The sequence below is a fragment of the Mytilus californianus genome, unplaced genomic scaffold (assembly GCF_021869535.1).
Source record: "Mytilus californianus isolate M0D057914Y unplaced genomic scaffold, xbMytCali1.0.p SCAF_1, whole genome shotgun sequence".
NCBI classification, from domain to species: domain Eukaryota; kingdom Metazoa; phylum Mollusca; class Bivalvia; order Mytilida; family Mytilidae; genus Mytilus; species Mytilus californianus.
In genome coordinates, this window is record NW_026262581.1 from 66,992,854 (window position 1) to 67,012,959 (window position 20,106).

The window sequence follows — 20,106 nt, forward strand, 5'->3', positions numbered from 1 at the left end:
TATATACAGCCATGTCATTAAAAAAAAACCTCCTACCCCGACCAGAATATCAAAATATTGCCCCCTTACATTAGTATACATAGTTGATAATATTAAATATAATGGTTCAGTTTGTTAATTCCAAAAAGGACCTGTCAACAAAGACAAAGTCAAAATCTATAACGGAAGTTGGTATCAGGGTTAAAATATAGGACGGAAATTAAGACGTTCAAAACATGAAGAAAAGCAAAAGCAGCTGATTATTATTACAGAACCAACATGGGTATTTTTGAGGTTGGCATTTTGTTAGCAGTGACGTTTAAAAATGTTGTCACTTAATTTTATATCAGATATTGAAGTCTGTAAAGTTTCAGACATGTCAGAGGCTGCTGTGCTTACATAACACAAAGTTCATAAGAATGAATTAACCTGATACTAATACTAATATCTATTGGTTCCAGAATGAAGCAATTCAAGATGGCAATAATATTACATATATCTTACATATAATCACTTAAACTTTCCATGAAATATGGAATATGTCTTTCCCCAATTTTGATTTGAATCAATGATTTGTATACATGTATAGTAAGTCTTACTATACAAATCCTTGCTTGAAAAAATCTTATTATATATAACATATTATTCTTGTCGCCTCTTGTGTGAGCCATAAAAGTGTCCTGTTAAAAAGTGTCCACCTGGACACTTTTTCACAGAAAAGGTATATTTACAAAAAAAATGTAAATGTGTCCGATGCTATGAAAAAGTGTCCATTCAATCAGACATAATTTCATGATAAAATACTATTAAATTCTGTCCTGTAAAGGTTGATTTTCAATAAGAGGACACTTTTTCACAGTAAAAAGTGTCCTTTAAAGAGAGATAATTAAACAGTCACTGAAATGGTTTAGCTATATTTAATTTTCTATTACTAAAACAAGCCAATTAAGAACCAGTTATAATTTGATGATAAACAAAAATGAAAGGTGTTGAATTCCAAAGCATTTTCAATTATCTAAGCTATAAAGGTAACAACTAAAAGTATCCACCAGCCTCAACTGATAATGAGAAAAGAACTATCAGGTTAATTACACATGGTGGTGATCACATTTTGTATGAATTCAATACGCCAGTTTACATGCCATGTTTTAATAGAGACAAAACCCCCATGCTAATTTTAAAACTTCAATTTAGATAAAGAACTGAAGATATGTATACATTTTGTAGGTATTGAGAAGGGACACTTTTTTTACGTGAAATACTGTCCTTTCTGTGAAGGACACTTTTTCATATGAAATACCGTCCTTTCTTTAAAGAACACGTTTTCACATCTGTGGACACGATAGTCATAGGTAAATATTGTCTGGGCAATATTTCATAATAACATTATGTCCTTGGACACAATTTAATGTGAAAAAGTGTCTGGTGGACATAAATTCATGGCGAACAATTTTAAATCCTACAAATGTTGATGACTTAAGTTATCAAATAAAAATAAGAATGAAGACCATTTCTGATTTGATGGGGACTTCAAATGCAGTTGATACAAAAGCATTATGGTATATAAGCTTTCTCATCTGCTTATTAAGATTCTTATAATCTTTAGATTTTCTTTCTGTAAAGACCTCCCTGTTCATGCCTCAATATCAATTAATAAAACAATATTAAGTTCATATTCAATATATGTCTCTAATGTAACACATTACACATTAAGCAACCACCTTAATACTGAAAGGTTGATAGTGATCACCATCATACTTTTAAAAGTCTCATATCTGGTAGGGTTTGTGTGTGATATCTTTATATATACACGTATATAGGACAGTGTATCACATTTATGCACAAAAATCATTACATTTGCACACAGCTTTTGATTACATTTGCACGCATTCTTTTACAGGTAAACTCAAATAAATACAGGTAGATTATACTTATTTATATAACTATTTTTTTTTAGCAGGATAAGTTCATTTCATGATGCACAAGCACTTAGTCCTGGAAATATATACAGAAAAAAATGTAAAAACAGGGCTAATCTAAAGATTAAAGGTTCTGAGTTTACATGTGTAACAAGCTGAATATTTGAAGCCAATTGCTTTTTGAAAACATAAAACGCAAAAATACATGGATATGCTGAATAAAATTGCTCATTGTTGTGAGCATGGAATGATTACGGGCCATTTGTAGGACGCCTGGATTCTGCTGACAGCAGTGATGCCCAAAGACTTTGCAGAAATAGGGTATCTAGTGAAGTACCTTTGCAATTATTTACATTGATCCATCATGAAATATCCCCTGACTTAAATGTTCTGTCGATACTGAAAGTGAATCCATCACACACTAATGATTTTCCCTGATTTGTTTCTGACAAACGAAACTCCATGCTGGTGCCTTGATGCAACTTAAAAAACTGACTTAAATTATTTACTAAAGCAATTACTATTCTATAAAATTAGGAAAGATAATATTTTTACTCTATAGTTTTCACAGTTAAGTTACATGAATGGCTTAAGATAATACAGAATTTCTCATGATCACTTTAATTTTTCTTTATACTTCAATATGAAAAATTTATAATTTGAATTTACAAATATTTTCAAAATTCACAATAACTATAGTTATATTTATTAAGATTTATCTTTATTTTTACCTGTGTTACCTGTGAAATGAAGGCGTGCAAATGTAATAAAAAGCTGCGCACAAAAGTAAAAATATTTAATCCCAAAATGCGTGTAAATGTGCCCAAACAGGAAGCCTTTACATGTTACCCTAAAGTTAAATGCTAAAAAAATATTTTTTTATTAAAAATGAAAGGTTTCCATTATTCCAAGACATGGGAAGGAATTTCAGATTGATGGGGAAAATTAACTTTAAACAGATTAAATCCCTTTGAACTTCAAGCACAGCTAATGAAACTAATAACCGTTGGATCTGAACTTTTAACAAATCTGTACCTTTATATCAATTCTATATTACAGGCTATTCCATGGAGTTTTTATGAGCAAGACACTATCAGATTCTGGGTACATTATGGTTTGGTGATATTAGGACTGTTGTTGGCAGTGATCACATTTATTGTTCAGTGGCTGAGTCCAGCTCCATATGGTAAACATGAGAGAACTGTAAGTTCACTATATAAACAGTTACCAATGTTTGAGTGACTGATAACTTCAATATTTTCTTTAACAATCTTTGGAACCTGCATCAGAACTTCATTGGACTTGAATTTACAAATTTGTTACCATGGTTACCTGTCCTATGTTTCTGAAGTTGAATAATTAATAGATTGGCCTATTTATATTACATGCAAATATCCTTGCCCAATCTGCTTAGTGTGAACTATCACCAACAATGAACATCTATCGTCTTTCTTTAAACGTTTCAGATAACCTGCATTACGTTTCTGAGGAAATGTCCCCTTAAGGAGTAATATAGTTTACTAGGGTGTAATTGTTGTGTTAGAAAGTATGCTAACTGGGATGTTATTTTGTATTTCAGGATGCGAACTGGGGTGTAATGATACCACAAAGAATTGGACATATCTTATCTGATGCTGTTCCTGGTGTTTTATTGTTTATAATTGTAAGTAAATGAAATTTTGTTGAAACTCTAATTAAATATGACATGCAACTATAGGTTTTATTGCATGATGTCTGGGGTCAGTTACAATGTACAAGGTTGTTTTCTGGTGTCATTGGCAACAAATTAGAAAATCTACTTACTGAATTATCAATTTTATAAGTTTTTGATAAAAATAAAACTAACTCGACAGCTCCTAGCTCCTGTTTGACAAGAAATTTTTCTTACTTTTCTTTAATTATATAGTTATACTTTAATTTCCAGCTTTATACAAGTATGGTCGAGATATTGAAAAGTTACCATTCACTCTTTTGAGCACTGTTTAAAAAAATGATATCTTGCATCTTACCAAATAGAATTAAAAACTTAATTGCTATTGCTATCAATGTGAAAAGATAGCCCAATTTTGTATATTTAAAATAATTGATTACCGGGGTACATTTGTATTTATTCATGAATGCTATGATATTTTTTAGGTGTTTTTTGTTTATGGTGATGCCAGAGGCTATGCTAACTATGTCTTCCTGTTACTTTTCTTAGCACATTATATTCATAGGTACAATATATATATAATTTTCTTTAAATATCCACATTACTTATGAAGATTATAAATAGGGGTACGGAGATGGGATTATTTGCACAGAAGAATATGACATACAAGTGTGATTTCACGATGAGCATATAATAGAGTATAAAGTTTTAATGGAACATTTTAACATGTTTAGGATAAGAAATGTTGAATAACAACAGCATCAATGCCCAATAACTTATAAAATAAAGACTGTCACTAAACTCTATCTTTTTATGATTAAAATGAGATGTGGGGTATATATGCATCAGTGAGATAGCAACCCAATGACAAAAACAAAAAAGGCATCTAGTCCAACAACTAATCAACAGGTGTCTTTACAGTATACTCTAAATCATTCAAAGTATAAAAAGGTTGTGATTAATTAAAACAAAAACTATCAAAGATCTTACATCAAAACCAAATTTATCCATACTTTGTAGTGCATGTAATTTCCTTCCTATGATTTTAACATTTACTTCTCTTTTTTTAGAGGAATACTACATCCTATAGTCATGAGATACAGAAATCCATATGTTGCTTTGGGGTAATTATTACTGTAAATTCAGAAATTATTGCGATGTTTTTATTATTGCGAAAAATGCGACAGGGTTATAATCGCAATAATTTAAACTCGCATTTTGAAATTTTTTATATGAATTAAACAGGATTTTTCTCAATATCGCAAAAATTAAAATCGCATTTTAGTCTAAAATGACAAAATCGCAATAATAAATGCACGCAATAATTTCTGAATTTACAGTATAATTATGTTTTTGCAAAGCAGTAAATATTCATAGCCGTGCTTGTTTTCTTATCGTCATAAAAGTATTTAAACAAACTGTCAAAATACCAAATGAAATTGTGGAAACAGAGCTCTCATTTAAGCTCAATAGGATTAGAGAGTTGTTATTTACTGTATGATGAAACAAATGTTCAAAATATTTTTAAGTCACTTTCTATGTACACCTATGTATATTGGTATGATGACTGATATAAAAATTACAAGATTTGTATGGATGTTGTTTTTCAGCAGAAAGCTAGAGATAACAAGAACAAAAAAATAACAGAAGGGCTGATCTAGGGTTCGAGGATAGGGGAGTGTTAATGTCCATAGTAAAAAATATCACCAAGCGTATTGATGCATAATTCTTTTTGACAATTTCATGTGAAAAAGTGATTTTTTTTCCCGTATCTCCCACTGGATGAGAGATAATAATTCAAATTGTAAGTCGTTTATTTAGTTTTGTAAAATTACGTCTTTTTTGTTATATTTTTCTTCTTATAAAGTATATGTCATGCTGAGCATGTTAATTTACATTACCCTAGAGATGCCTTTCTATTTGTAGTATAACTTTAGGAGGTTTCTTCCCAAACTGCTTGTACCATTTTGTGAATGCAGATTTTATAGGATCAGCCTTTTACAACAATAATTATTTCTTGTGAGTACATGTATTATATTTTGCTGAAGCTCAAATACGTTAACATACAGATTTACAAATAAAATCAGATATGGTGTATCATACCTCATGAGACAATGGCACAACAACTTAAAAAACATGAAAAGTATTTGGGAATATATAAAGGTTGGATTTAATCAGTACATTTTAATCAATTATTCTGACATACTGAGAATTAGTATCTTTAGATACTGATGCAACATTTTATATAAAAAAGAAACATTACCGGTAATGTCAATTTAAGGTAATATTTGCCACGGCAATGGTCTATTAGGGTTACAGGAATTTGATCCCAAGTAGTAATATATTTTGAAGGAAGTACAAATTAAAGAGGAGCCTATTTATCAATAAAAACAACTAGCATAACTTTTATGTATGAGATGTGGGGTTTATACATCAATACACCAATGAAACGTCAACCTATTGACACAGATAAAACCAAAAGACCTCTTTATAAAAAATAAGGAGATTGTGGTATGATTGCCAATGAGACAACTATCAAGAAAAACCAAATGACATTGAAGGAAACATTTGCTGGTTATGGTACAAACCTCATTGGCTAGAGGTATAGGGGAGGGTTGAGATCTCACAAACCATGTTTAACCCTGCTGCATTTTTGTGCCTGTCCCAAGTCGGGAAACTCTTACCTTTGTTAGTCGTGGTGAATTGTATGTTTCAGGGTTCAGTATGGCATCAATTTCGTTGAACTAGTATACATTATTGTTTTGGGACCAGCTGAAGCCCGCCTCCAGGTGCTGGATTTTCACGCTGCTTTGAAGACTCATTGGTGGCCTTTGGCTGTTTTCTGCTCTTTGGTTGGGTTGTTGTTTCTTTGACACATTCCCTGTTTTCATTCTCTCTTCTACTCTGCAGTGAATAAATCTCATACTGTATATTAATATATAAAAGGCCCAGCACAAAGTGAAACAATTCAAATGAAATACCAAGGCTGGACTTGTACTACAGCAATAAATAAAAAACAATAACAGCTGATAGCAGCTAACGGCAACCACTTGATAAAAGGCTCCTAGCTTGGGATAGGCACATGTTGTGAGGTTAAATACGTTTGTGAGTGCCCAACCCTCCCCTTACCTAGGACAGTAATAAAACAACACAACGTTAGAAATGGAAAATTCAGTTGGGAATGGTTGATTCATCCAATGGTACTTTAATAGCACGAAAACAAATAACGACGAGTAACTCAATAGTGTATGCTAGTAAAAAATTTCAAATCTAAAATATTTTTAAAGTTGGTTCTGTAACGGCTTGTCAGAACTAAATGATTTGAGTACTGTAAATTCAGAAATTATTGCGTGCATTTATTATTGCGATTTTGTCATTTTAGACTAAAATGCGATTTAAATTTTTGCGATATTGAGAAAAATCCTGTTTAATTCATATAAAAAATTTCAAAATGCAAGTTTAAATTATTGCGATTATAACCCTGTCGCATTTTTCGCAATAATAAAAACATCGCAATAATTTCAGAATTTACAGTATCCTGTTTAAAATTGCATTTAAACTTATTTTCATTGCATTAATTGGCTGCCAAAAGAAAATTGCTCTATGTGACTGCTGTTTAGTTACATGATTGTTGATTTATAGTGTAGATAAGTTTGCAGCTGAAAAGATAACTAACTATAACTTTTGTATATGAAACATTTTACTGTGAAATAGATTTTGGTGTGAAATTTTGTATAATTTTTCCCTCTAATTTTATTTATATGATTTTTTTTTTAAATGTGAAATAGATTCTTTTTTGAAATGTTGTATTATTTACCTAAATATTTATTTGTAGTGATCCAAGATTTATTATTGGCATTGTCTTGTTTGTTGTTGGATACATCATAAATAAATGGGCGGACTGGAAGTTACGATCGTTACGGGAGAGGAAAGGTGATGATGGTACATATGACTTAAAAATACCTCCACCCGAATTTTTTTTCTCATCCTAAATGGATTTCATAGAATCAAGCAGCTCATTTTATTTCAGCAGATAATTAGATATATATAACCAAGAAAATCTATCATCTTATATATTTTTCATAAGGTTCAACTGTTCTTAAAAAAAATTTCTGGATCACAATATCTTTTTTTGGTTTTTTAAAATTTGGCTTTTTTGCCTTATAGATTTACATCTGAATGGGCTTTAATGAATCTAATAGAATTCAGAATGGCTTTGTGTTTGTCTTTCATCAATAAATGGCCATATCTTGGTCATTATCTGCTTATCATTTTATAATTAAACTTACTGTAAGAAATTGTGGGAGGGGACAATTTTTTCTCATTTCAGATTTAAGAAATTAAAAAGAAAATTTTTTGGTTAAAAAAGGGCCAGGGGTGTGGGGTTCAACAGCATAGTATATTGCACAAAAGCAAAAAAAAGTGGGTAAATTTTTTTTTTTAGGGGGTGGGTCAATTCGCAACAGCAAAGTGTATTGCACGAAGGCAAAAAATTGAATATAAATTCAAAATTATATAACTAATTATAAGTTCTTTGACTACATTTATTCTGTGTCAGAAACCTATTATGTGTCAAATATTTAATTACAATCCAAATTCAGACATGTATCAAGCGGGAATATTGTGTCCATTTTTGACCCAACTGTTCAGGGTTGGACCTCTGCGGTCGTATCCAGCTGCGCTCAGCAAAGCAATTTATTAAATTCAGCCATCCTGTAATAGCACATTTAAAAAATAATTGGTCACATAATTCTGTGTTATACATCAGCAGTTTATTAAAAATAGATATAGACTTCTCTTAAAAAGCATTTATCTACTTGCAGATTCTATGAAAGCTATCCCCCTATTATTTTGATTTTCTATTTAGAACTATCTTCCTGTAATCCCAAAAGTTTTATATATTTTTGTTCATTTATTTACCCTCTATATTTTTTTTAAGGATTCAGTTCTTTAGCTTTACCAGGCTATTTTTGTCCTCTGATCAGGATTTTTCACAAAGTTGAAAAGTCAAATTAAGATATTAGTAGGGATGCATAAAATCAAACTTTTTTCTTTTAAAATTCATTTCATGTAAATTTGGAAAACTTCATAAACAGATTTATCATATTTTGTATCAACTCTTTAACTTTTCAAAAACAGGCGACCAAAAATTACTGGTTAAAATATTCTCACTCAAACTGGAAAGCAGATAAAAAAATTGATTGAGCCTGGAAAAATTGCTTCAACAAATTCTTTGATATGACTTTGTGAATGGCAGTACTTCAAATTCATAAATTTTTGCATACATTTATTATTGTGAATTCTTAACAATTGACAAATATGTAAGATAAATCATTACAATTTCTGGAAAATCTGCATACAAATAATGCTAACAAAATTTACAATGCAACTTTTAATTTTTGCAAAATCTATCATGTCGCATCTTTAGCAATAATAAAAAATGTCACAAAATTTCTGAATTTACAGTATTATGTAAATAGACAAGAGATAAATTGCTGATAAATAATTTGTACTTTAGTGATATGATTCAGAAGGAGTTATATTTTCTTCAGTTTAATGTTTTTTTGTATATTATACAAAAGTGACAGCAATCATACATTAGGTATAGACATATCCTTCTTTCCCAGTGAAAGTAAGCTACTAATTTTCGAAACAACTTATGCATCCGTTTAAAAATAAGGAGATGTGGTATGATTGCTATGATTGACAGTTATCAATAGACCAAAGGACAAAGAGGTGAATAATTAAAGGTCACCATACAACCTTCACCAATGAGCAAAACCCATACCCTAACGTAAGGTATAAAAGGCACAAGCACGAAGCAATTCAAAAGAGTAAACCAATGGCCTGATTTATAACACAGCAATGAACAAAAAAAAATATCACAGATACCAACAAACAAAAACCATTGGATGCCAGGTGATAGGCTTGGAACAGGCACACAAAGAATGTCCCAGGATTAACATTTTTTGTTTGTGCTCAACCCTAAACACTGGACAGTGGTTGTAGGATAATATAAGAATACACCGTAAAAATCAGTTGGAAAGACATTTCATATTTATCAAGAAAGATCAATGCAATGGTCAAGGTTATTAATATTAAGAAAAAAAATTATGCTGTTGTTAATCCGCATGTTAGAAAGTCTGTTGCTCCTGTAAAAATATAATTCATCTAAGCTATATCTGATATGGTAAATTGAACTGAAAAATCATTTTATTTTCTACATTAAAGGAAGTACTGGATATTATATACCATATGGAGGATTGTTTGAACTGGTATCCTGCCCTAATTATTTTGGTGAATTTGTAGAGTGGGTTGGCTGGTAAGAACACTTATAAATTGATATCATGAAACAAAATTAGAAAAATTATAATATAAAAATGGTACATTTTGTAAATTGAACAGCACAAAGCATTTCTGATTTTTTTTAAAACTTGAGATTGGTTAAAGGGAAACTCCGCAAAAAAATGAAAAATTTATATTTTGTTCTTTAAGCATAAAAAACCACATGTTCATAAATAAAAAACTTTTATTCTCTATGAAAAGAGATCAAAATCGATTTTTGAAATTCACTATCAGTTCTCGACATATCGCCATCTTGTCAGCATGTTCGATCTAAAAAGTCACGTGATATCTATAAACCACAAAGACCGAAATGAATCAGGGATTTACCGACAGTGCGTTAAAAACTCCCATCATCAATCGGGGATTACCGTAGATGATCACCCATTGTGAAAATGTCTTATCAAGCGTACGGTTGTTCTGTCTGACAAGATTATGACAAAAGTCTAAATAGTTTTCCCAAACCCACAAAAAAAGAAAATAATTATGATCTATAGCAAGCACAAGTTGATGTGTGATGACCATTTTGAACAATCTTGTTTCGAGGGAGATTTGATGGTAGTTATAATTTTTTTAATAACAAAATAACCTAGCAGTTCTGATAGCTATAGTTATCAAATCCTTATATGATAAGATCTCGTTGATTCAATAAAATATAGATTTGATGAGGAAGAAAAGTTTCAATTAAAAGAAAGACAAATGCAGTGTTCTTGTAACAATCACTGATTTACAAAAGATTCATTAGTATGCCTCTTTTAAGTGCATTGGTTTATATAAAGAATAGTTCCGTACTTAGTCAAGATAATTTTTTAAATTAATAAAGTTATACGATAAATAACATTTTTAAATTATGATATTTAACGGATATTGACGAGGAGCAATGTTAGGAAGAGGTTTTAGCTAAGACAAAATATGTTGATATAGTATAATATTCCCAGGTTATAGAAATGTAAATATCGAAATATTGGACATCTCAATTTTTTTATCAAAAAAGTTTTTTAACTAATCTTTTAACTATATCAAATTGATACGGGATCAATTCGGAACAGTCACTTATAAAGACACTTTACAGTTAAATGCGTGACCCTATCTGGTATGTTTGGAAAAAATGTATATTTTTTTTTCTTTTTAAATTTTATTTACGTTATCTTATTTTATATATATATTTATTTTGGCTTCCTCCCGAATTGATAATAGGTATGTCAGAATTATTGATAGATGTCGTGTCAGAGCGACACATTCAGTTAGTTATCCTAAGGACGTATATTAGATACACGTCCTTGGTTATTCCAGTGACATCCTGTCGACTAAAAATTCCTATTACACAATATATTATACAGGTTCATGCATGGCTTCTTAATTGAGGTACCCGACGTGCACAGGTAACATTTATTGAACCACATATATTTGTGTTTGACGTTATTTATCTTGTGCGTGTTTGAAATTATAATTCCACCTGTTAATGAATGATGTTCTGATAATAATATTATCCACTATTTTTGCTAATAATAAGTTTAAAAATTTTATAAACATGATCTTTAAAAAAAATTGTGAAATACTGTTTTGTCATGATTCTGGACCCTTCTTTTGAAAAAAAATTCTTCACGCAAATGCAAGCTTTTGACGATTGGCAAACATGCAGTATAAAGTAATGCAGCACTTATAGTCAGTATCAAATATTTATTTATTGACGATAAGAGAGCTCCTTCTATGTCTAATGTCCCTATCTTTATACGGATTAGAACGACAGGGGAAACAGACACTGTAAAGGAACGGAGATAGAGTGGCATAGTGAACAAAAATAACCGATTAGAGAAAATTATACTACATAGAGAATGATCGACGAAAAGGGTAATAGTTATTGTAAAGGAAAAGAGATAAAGAGAGGCATAGTAAAAAAATGTTTGCTAGACAAAGTTACTGCTCGCTTTGATATTTTTATACAAAATCACACATCGTGTTCCAAATTGGTATTCACGTGCGCTTACTTGATGTGTTAAGTTTCTGCATAGCATGGTTAAAAAAAAATTAAGTATCCCATTTGTTATATCGCAGTGTCACTGTGTTTCTTTGTTCAATTTATTTAGTTTGTTAATGATTATGTAAATAAGAATAAATCTGTATAAAACTTCATACCCGTTTAGTTATTGCCTGTAGACGTTTCATTATTGTTACATTTAATATATATATAGAATCTTTCATACAGTAAAAGATGTGTGTCTGAGTCAAACGACGACATGAAAAGCCTGTATACTAGTACGACTCGATTATAGCATGTAAAAATCCTACTCAATATGGTTGTATTGGAAATCTTTTCAAACAGATAGATAACTCATAGTCCGACATTTATGTAATATTTGCCACATGACGCTCATATTTCTTTCTACTATCATCATCTTATTCATTAAATATTGCTGTAAACATCGATGGTTCACACCCAAACCAAATGGGAGTAATATACCTTTAGAGCTTCTCCGTGGTATACACTTGTCACAAATATATAGACGAAATTCGTTATTGAAGTGAATCTACATCTCACAAACACAATTTTTGAATTACGATTTTGAGTGAACACCCACCAAACCAATACAAAATGGCAAGATATAACCATGCAGGCATTTAGTTTTCGTCAGACACAAGATAAATAATACGCTCATATTGCTTTCTACTATCATCATCTGCTTCATCTGAGACTACTATCAAATATTGCTGTTAACAACGATGGTCCACACAAAAAAAAAAGGAATTATATACAAACAGCGCTTCTCAGTGGTATACACTTGTGAAATATATAGACGAAATTCGGTATTGAGAAGTGAAATTACATCTCACAAACATTATCTTTGAATTACGATTTTGAGTGAACACACACCAAACCAATAAAAACGTATAGCAAGATACATAACCATGCAGGCATTAAGTTTTCGTCAGGAACAAGATAAATAATCGCTCTCATAAACGTACATGCATGCAGTTTATGATATCAAGAATAAGAGGTCGATGTCTGTAGATCATTGTTCAGTTTGTTTACTGACTGTTCAGAGTCAGAGATGTCACTTATTCATTCTTGGAAGCATTCGTGTACCCCATCCGACGATAGGAACTCTTTTCTGATAGTGTTGACAACTATGCTTGTATGGTGATTCTGTTTTTCTGGGCAAGTGGTTGGCCTTCCCTGACCCAACAAACAAACGAACGATACGCTATTAGTCTGCTTTGTCCTTTAGAAAGAACATCTGGAGCTCATCTTCAACGGCGCTTATACCTCAGGAAAAGTATACTAGTACAGCTTGTTTCAAGGAGACAACCTGTTCTAAAATCGTCATTGTCAGCAATACATTACTAAGCTATGCCATTAATTACTACAATTACTATTTTGGATTAATGACGGCTACCCTGTAGAGTATTACACTAAATTATAATATAATATAAAAATTATTATATTTAATTTTCATATGTTCAAAGCGTTAAAGATAATTAGAACACCTCATACAAAAAACAGATCAAAAGAAAAAAAAAAGAAAATAAAAATTTCCAGACGGAATAAACAATTATTTTAATGGCTTAGATTTATAATGAAAGAAATAAATGATAATTGGCATTCTTTTCACAAATAATTATTCTAAGAGATTGTTAGTTGAATTTATTATGTAGGAATGAAATTTTAAAAAGAAGATAAAAAATCATGCATTTTGTACTATTGTATTTTTTCAATAAAAACTTTTAAATTGCAATAGTTTTTCGATTGTTAGCATTTAAACATCGCCAGATTTAAATACAAGTTAAAGAATTCCGGTAAAGTAAATTAAACAGATGTGCAATTATTAATTGGGAAATGTTGAATTAATTTTCTTTTAACTTCATATTTTAATTTTATGCTGATTGCATAGAGCGTAATTGAAAATTGTTCCATTTCAAAATACACTTCCGGAATTAAAAAAATTGAATGTTTATTTTCAATTAATTTATACATTTTAATTATTGTTTCTCTATTGTCATCGGGTATTTCAGCTTGGTGTATTAAACACGCTATACTCTTTCTGTTAATCCATTCAAAATGACAACATTCACACATGTGTACGCTTGAATTCACACCTGTGTACGCCTGAAGCTAAATTGCTGCAAGGTAAAAGTTCAAACGAATTATCCTCAAATCGATAAATAAACAATGACTAATTACAAAATAATATATACACTCTGTTCACAAATATTTTGCCTTGAAATGGTTACCAAAGTTATAACGGTAAATAAAACGTAAAATATTTTCAGTTTAATATCAGTCAAAGTGTTCAACAGATATTTTATGAAAAAATCTCAACAATAATTTATGAAATTAATTCGAAAATATTTATATTTAGATAACTTCATATAGGAAGTTTTATTCAATCAATATAAAACGGTACACACATATTCATTTTCTTTCATTCTTATATTGTGGTTATTAACTACAACCAACGGTGATCTGTGCGCTTTTAATTACATAAAATTCTGATAAGCAATTAAGACTTTAACAGATTTTATTTTTTCCCATGATTCAACAAATCGGGTTTAAACGTCACAACCCAGTGACGTAGGTCAACCAAAAAAGTTACAAGTACTTGATTTTCTCCGTTATTAGAAAGAATATAAATTTAAAACTTTGAGAATGTGTTTTTTATGTTAAGATGAACATATTTAGATGATAAGTAAAAAATCGCGGACTTTCCCTTTAACATCACCAGTTGTAGAAATTCTTCTGCATTTTACTGCAATTATTCAATTAATTTTTCTATTGCATTTTGAAAACTAATGTGAATTTTAGCTTTTTTAAGTTTTCTGAAATTTGGATTGTCATAGCAAGGAGTATCCTTAAGGTTAGATATTGGAGTTAAGATGACATTGCATTGCAAATTATTCATTTGATACTGTTTCCATATTTTACATGCAGTATTTGTAGAATTGATATTAATTTTTTCTTTCTCATCCTGGTCTTTTTGTATACAGGGAGTCATTCATGGAACACATTAATTCCTGATTAAAATGAAGTCTGTTGTCTATATATAAAATGTAATTTATGATGCTATCTCCTTTTAGGTCTATAGCAACTTGGTCAGCAGCGGGATTTGTATGGACAGTATTTGCTTCAGCAACTTTCTTCCCTAGAGCTAGACATAATCATCAATGGTAATACATATATTGAACGTTGTTTTCAATTTAGACTTGTTTATATATATATATATACATTGCTTATACTGTGTACTCTGTAACTTGTAATTTCATTCCAAAATTCATACAATATTGTTCACCAGTTTTGAAAAAATGGCAGAAGATACCAAATGGACAATCACAAATCTTTTATCAAAGAAAAACAAAAAAGGATGAAAAGACAAACAATTCCACAAAACACTACACAGAAAAATTAAGACTGAGCAACACAATCCCTACCATAAAATAGGTAGTAATCAGGGGCGGATTCATGCGGGGGTGTGGCGGGCTTGAGCCCCCCTAAAATTTGCAAAGCATGGGTTGTCCTCAGCTTAATAAAGAATATTTCGATAATTTAGTTCCACCAAATGATTATGATAATCAACCTATTATTTTGAATACTTTTCAATTACAGGTACAAAGAACAATTTGAACATTATTCACCAACTAGGAAAGCTCTGATACCTTATCTATGGTGACATGATCAAATCTGTTATAAGATAGAGATATCACCTTAGGACTGGGATGATTCAGACTGAAAGCATTTATACATCTTGGTATACAAAAGACCAAACTTTTATTCCTTTTAACAACATGGTTTCCATATTTAAGTGCCAATCTGTCTAAGAATCAGGCAGTGGTGAAAACATGACAATCAAAAACCCACTCAAGTTGACATTAATTTATGTTCAAATTGTATAATGGTGCACAAATATAAAATTTGTTTTCTTTGCCTGTTCTGGTAATTCAAGATATAATTTAGCTGAAATGCATTAAAAATTAAAAATTATGGGGAGCTAACTCCTTAATTATATTATCATTCTAACCAAAAGTTATCTAGAGATTTCTCGAATTACCAGACACGCAAAAACAAAAGACCAACCAGTTCTAACTCAGGATGAGGGTAACTTCAAAATAGGATGGTAAGGTCAGTGGTTTTGTTTTACCATGTTTTGATTTTTTTCTAAATTGCCTGATTCTTACAAAGACTGGCACTTAAGTGCAGTTATTGAACATCATTGTGGTTAATATTGGCTACAATCTGTGAAACCACTATTGTTGTTCAAGCAATAATCAGGTCAGCCAACTTTGGCTGAAGTCCATATTGAACAATTAAAATCAGTGTTGATCATGTTTATATGTAATTGATTATAATATCTGTTTTTATGCGTCTTGGCTAGGCTACACAAAAATGTATTGATATAAAACATTGACCTTGAACTCTACCTCATGCCAGTTTATGCTGTAGAGTAAATCAATCTGTGATATTAAATATCAAAGCACAAAATCAGGAATTAGAAATTTAGTTTTGTATAATTTGTAAAAAATAATATAGGTTATTATCTTACCTCCTATACATTTCTAGGAATATGATTGTTTAAAAGCGTCCGTGTGGAGACCGTGTATATTCCATATTAGGTTAGTAGGGAGGCGGGGCTTATTTCATACACGGTTAGTAGTGGTGTTACGTCCCTTTATAAAAACAAAACGGTACTGAGAAAAAATAAAGGTTTCAACAGACGAAGAAATTGATGATGAAGATTGAAATAAATTCATAAAACACATTTAAACCTAACAAGTTGTTATTGTTGGCATCTGCTTTTGTAGGATCAATGGAAGTAGTTTCTTAATGCTAACGGTATTGAAGACTTCGCTCTCACCCCATATGGAATTTACTGACCCCATATATACTGTATTAGGTCACTAGCACACTATGTAACTAATATTATTTGTTGATTGTGGAAGAATATAGATGATATGTGTATGAGGCTAGTGAAGGAGAGAAAATGTAAAGTTACCTACTGAGAATTTTCTCAGTTTCTAAATGGATTTATTATACATATCTGTATCCTGCTATATTTGAAATCATTATCATTAAAACTATTTCTTAAATAATAAAATTAAAAAAACAACCTAGCACAAAATTTTTACCAATATTAAGTGTGGTAAATTATCAGTGCCAAAGTGTTCTATAAAATACAATGCAGGACTAGAATTCTCTCTTTCAAATGGCTGAAAAAAAGGAAGAAATGGTAGGAACTATGTTTGTTTATAAAAATAACCATACATATACAGGCATAACTTCAATATTAAGCAAATTGTTTGGTTGTTCTTTGTTAAGTTCTGCATGATGCATCAGCACATTAAACATTTACAAGGGTTTTTGTTTTTTTACCTGATATAAATATATCTATATTTTATTTATATATTTATAATTATAAATATATTTTTTATACAACATATTACTAGTATTCTATTATTTTTTTATTAATAAAAGAAAGAGAAGATAAAATATTTCATTAATCGTACATGGTTGACTTAATTATCATGAAGGCAGCCATGTTTAATGATATCCATACCCTAAAAAATGTAGTTTGAGAAATTAGGTGGGCAAAGAATGATATGTGTATAGTATATGGTTATGGCACATATTTATTTGTTCACCTTACTTTGTATAGAAAATTGTTGGAGATTTTTTGGTCCCAGAAAGTTAATACCAAAGTCTTTAAAATGGATATTTGCTACTTCTCTGCTAAGCAGCCAGGTGATAAGAGTAAGACTTTTTGACTTATTTGACAAAGAGTTGGATTTATGTATATAAAGGGAGGGGCATATTATCTTATGGACTGTCACTGTTTCAACCTGCATTTATTATACCGGCTCATAATCTGTTTGCTGGTCTAGTTTAAATTGGGTTTATATTCATCTTATCTTGAATATGTCTGTAATATTTGACACTGCATTTATCAACTTATGATAATAAATCCTGAAATGCACATTGAACCCAGTAAACAAACATATTTTATTTTGAGATACAATCTATGCAAATATCAACCCTGGGTGACTGTTATAGTCCTTGAGGATTTCAATCTACCAAGTAATCCATGTTTTTGTGATACATTTTATTGAAGTTATATGTCAATTTCCTAGTTTTTTTGTCGAGCCTGTGACTTTTGTCGCAGAAAGCTCAACATAGGAATAGTGATCCAGCGGCGGCGGCGTTAACTAACTTCTTAAAAGCTTTATATTTTAGAAGGTGGAAGACCTGGATGCTTCATACTTTGCATATAGATGCCTTATGTTACGAAGTTTCCGTCTGTCACATGTCCATTGTCCTTGACCTCATTTTCATGGTTCAGTGACTACTTCAAAAAAAGGTTAAGATTTTTTGTAATGTTAATTTCTTTCTTATTATGAATAATAGGATAACTATATTTGGTATGTGCTTACCTTGCAAGGTCTTCATGCCCGTCAGACAGTTTTCACTCGACCTCGACCTCATTTCATGGATCAGTGAACAAGGTTAAGTTTTCTTGGTCAAGTCCGTATCTCAGATACTATAAGCAATAGGTCTAGTATATTTGGTGAATGGAAGGATTGTAAGGTGTACATGTCCAACTGGCAGGTGTCATTTGACCTTGACCTCATTTTCATGGTTCAGTGGTTATAGTTAAGTTTTTTGTGTTTTGTTCTGTTTTTCTTATACTGTATGCAATAGGTCTACTATATTTGGTGTATGGAATGATTGTAAGGTGTACATGTCCAACTGGCAGGTGTCATCTGACCTTGACCTCATTTTCATGGTTCAGTGGTCAAAGTTAAGTTTTTGAGTTTTGGTCTTTTTTTCTAATACTATATGCAATAGGTCAACTATATTTGGTGTATGGAAATATTTTATGATGCACATGTCAGTCTTGCAGGCTTTATTTGACCTTGACCTCATTTTCAGGGTTCATTGCTCAGTGTTAAGTTTTTTTTTTTATGGTCTGTTTTTCTTAAACTATAAGCAATAGGTCAACTATATTTTTTGTATAGAAGGATTGTAAGCTGTATATGTCTGTCTGGCAGGTATCATCTGACCTTGACCTCATTTTGTTGGTTCATTGGTCAATGTTAAGTTTTCATGGTTAAGTTTGTTTCTTAGATACTATAAGCAATAGGTCAACTATATTTAATGCATAGGTTGATTGTGAGGTGTACATGTCTGCCTAGAATGGTTCATCTGACCTTGACCTCATTTTCATGGTTCATTGGTCAATGTTTAGTTTTCTTGGTTAAGTCTGGTTCTCAGAAACTATAAGCAATATGTCAACTATATTTAGTGTATTGAATGAGTGTAAGGTTGATAGTTGTAGTAAAGCTTTATATTTAGGACTATCAACATAATATCAATGGTTAGTAAAGAAGGTGAGACATTTCAGTGTGTGCACTCTTGTTCTACACCTTTACTTGTTTGTGTTTATTTGGATTGGAGTCCTATTGTTTGAATCCACTTCATTTGAACTCTGTTGGATAGTTGTCTCATTTGCAAACATATCATTCTCCTTTATTTTATATTAACAGCTGATAAAAATATGAATTTTTTTAGGTCATATCCTTATATTGGCAGCTCAGATACCAGTCATGCCTTACAATCCTTTAATTCAAAGGTTTGAAATGGTGTGTTTGCCATGTTTTGGATGTGAATGGTACTTCTCTTAATTATTGCCCATAACCAAAGGTATCTCAACAACCTTGACATACTTATCCAAAGGTCATATCTTGTTAGTTCAAAAGACAGCTGACGAGAATATTTAAAAGTATCCTGTCCATTCTATTTTAATTACTTGCATCAATGTAAGAAATACATTTAGCAATGGTTGCCTATAACCAAAAGTTGTAATTTGAGTTCACCGCTTAGTTACTGTAATGTGAAGGTCACCGCCTGATGACCCTTCATAAATGCTTAAAGTGATGTGAGTGAATGCATCACTTTAAAAACTACTATAATTTAAGCAGTATTTCGCAAAATTGAGCCCCATTATTAAATCACGTGTCATAACCTTTACATAACCGTACCTGAAAGATCAAGGTCATCTCCAATAAATGCTTTGGAACCATGTCTTCACAATCTTTACACTGAAGAAAAATTAAAAAAATACCAATCGGGGATAATTAAAAAGAGAAGTCGCTGGAGGACATACAGTACCACTGCTAAAAAGGGACGAAAAGAGAAACAAAATTGCCCACAAAACACTACAGAGAAAATTA

At 31.0% G+C, this 20,106-nt stretch overlaps 1 protein-coding gene across 2 annotated transcripts; it reads left to right on the forward strand.

Moving 5' to 3' along the window:
• Positions 1-149: 149 nt before the first annotated feature.
• Positions 150-16,721, forward strand: LOC127723131 (uncharacterized). Of its 2 annotated transcripts, none has more exons than XM_052229633.1 (10): positions 150-273; positions 2,958-3,101; positions 3,478-3,561; positions 4,035-4,114; positions 4,620-4,673; positions 5,476-5,568; positions 7,385-7,491; positions 9,781-9,871; positions 14,965-15,054; positions 15,491-16,721. In XM_052229633.1, the coding sequence occupies exons 1-10, from the start codon at positions 259-261 to the stop codon at positions 15,552-15,554; spliced, it is 822 nt and encodes a 273-aa protein (XP_052085593.1). In that variant the 5' UTR covers positions 150-258; the 3' UTR covers positions 15,555-16,721. The 2 variants fall into 2 exon arrangements, with proteins under 2 accessions (XP_052085593.1, XP_052085600.1); XM_052229640.1 differs by having other exon boundaries at positions 7,385-7,482.
• Positions 16,722-20,106: the final 3,385 nt, after the last annotated feature.

Excerpts from the sequence above, each read along its gene's own strand:
- LOC127723131 (XM_052229633.1), top strand. Across the intron at positions 7,492-9,780 it reads GGAGAGGAAAGGTGATGATG|GAAGTACTGGATATTATATA; the intron begins GTACATATGACT and ends TCTACATTAAAG. Across the intron at positions 9,872-14,964 it reads TTTGTAGAGTGGGTTGGCTG|GTCTATAGCAACTTGGTCAG; the intron begins GTAAGAACACTT and ends ATCTCCTTTTAG.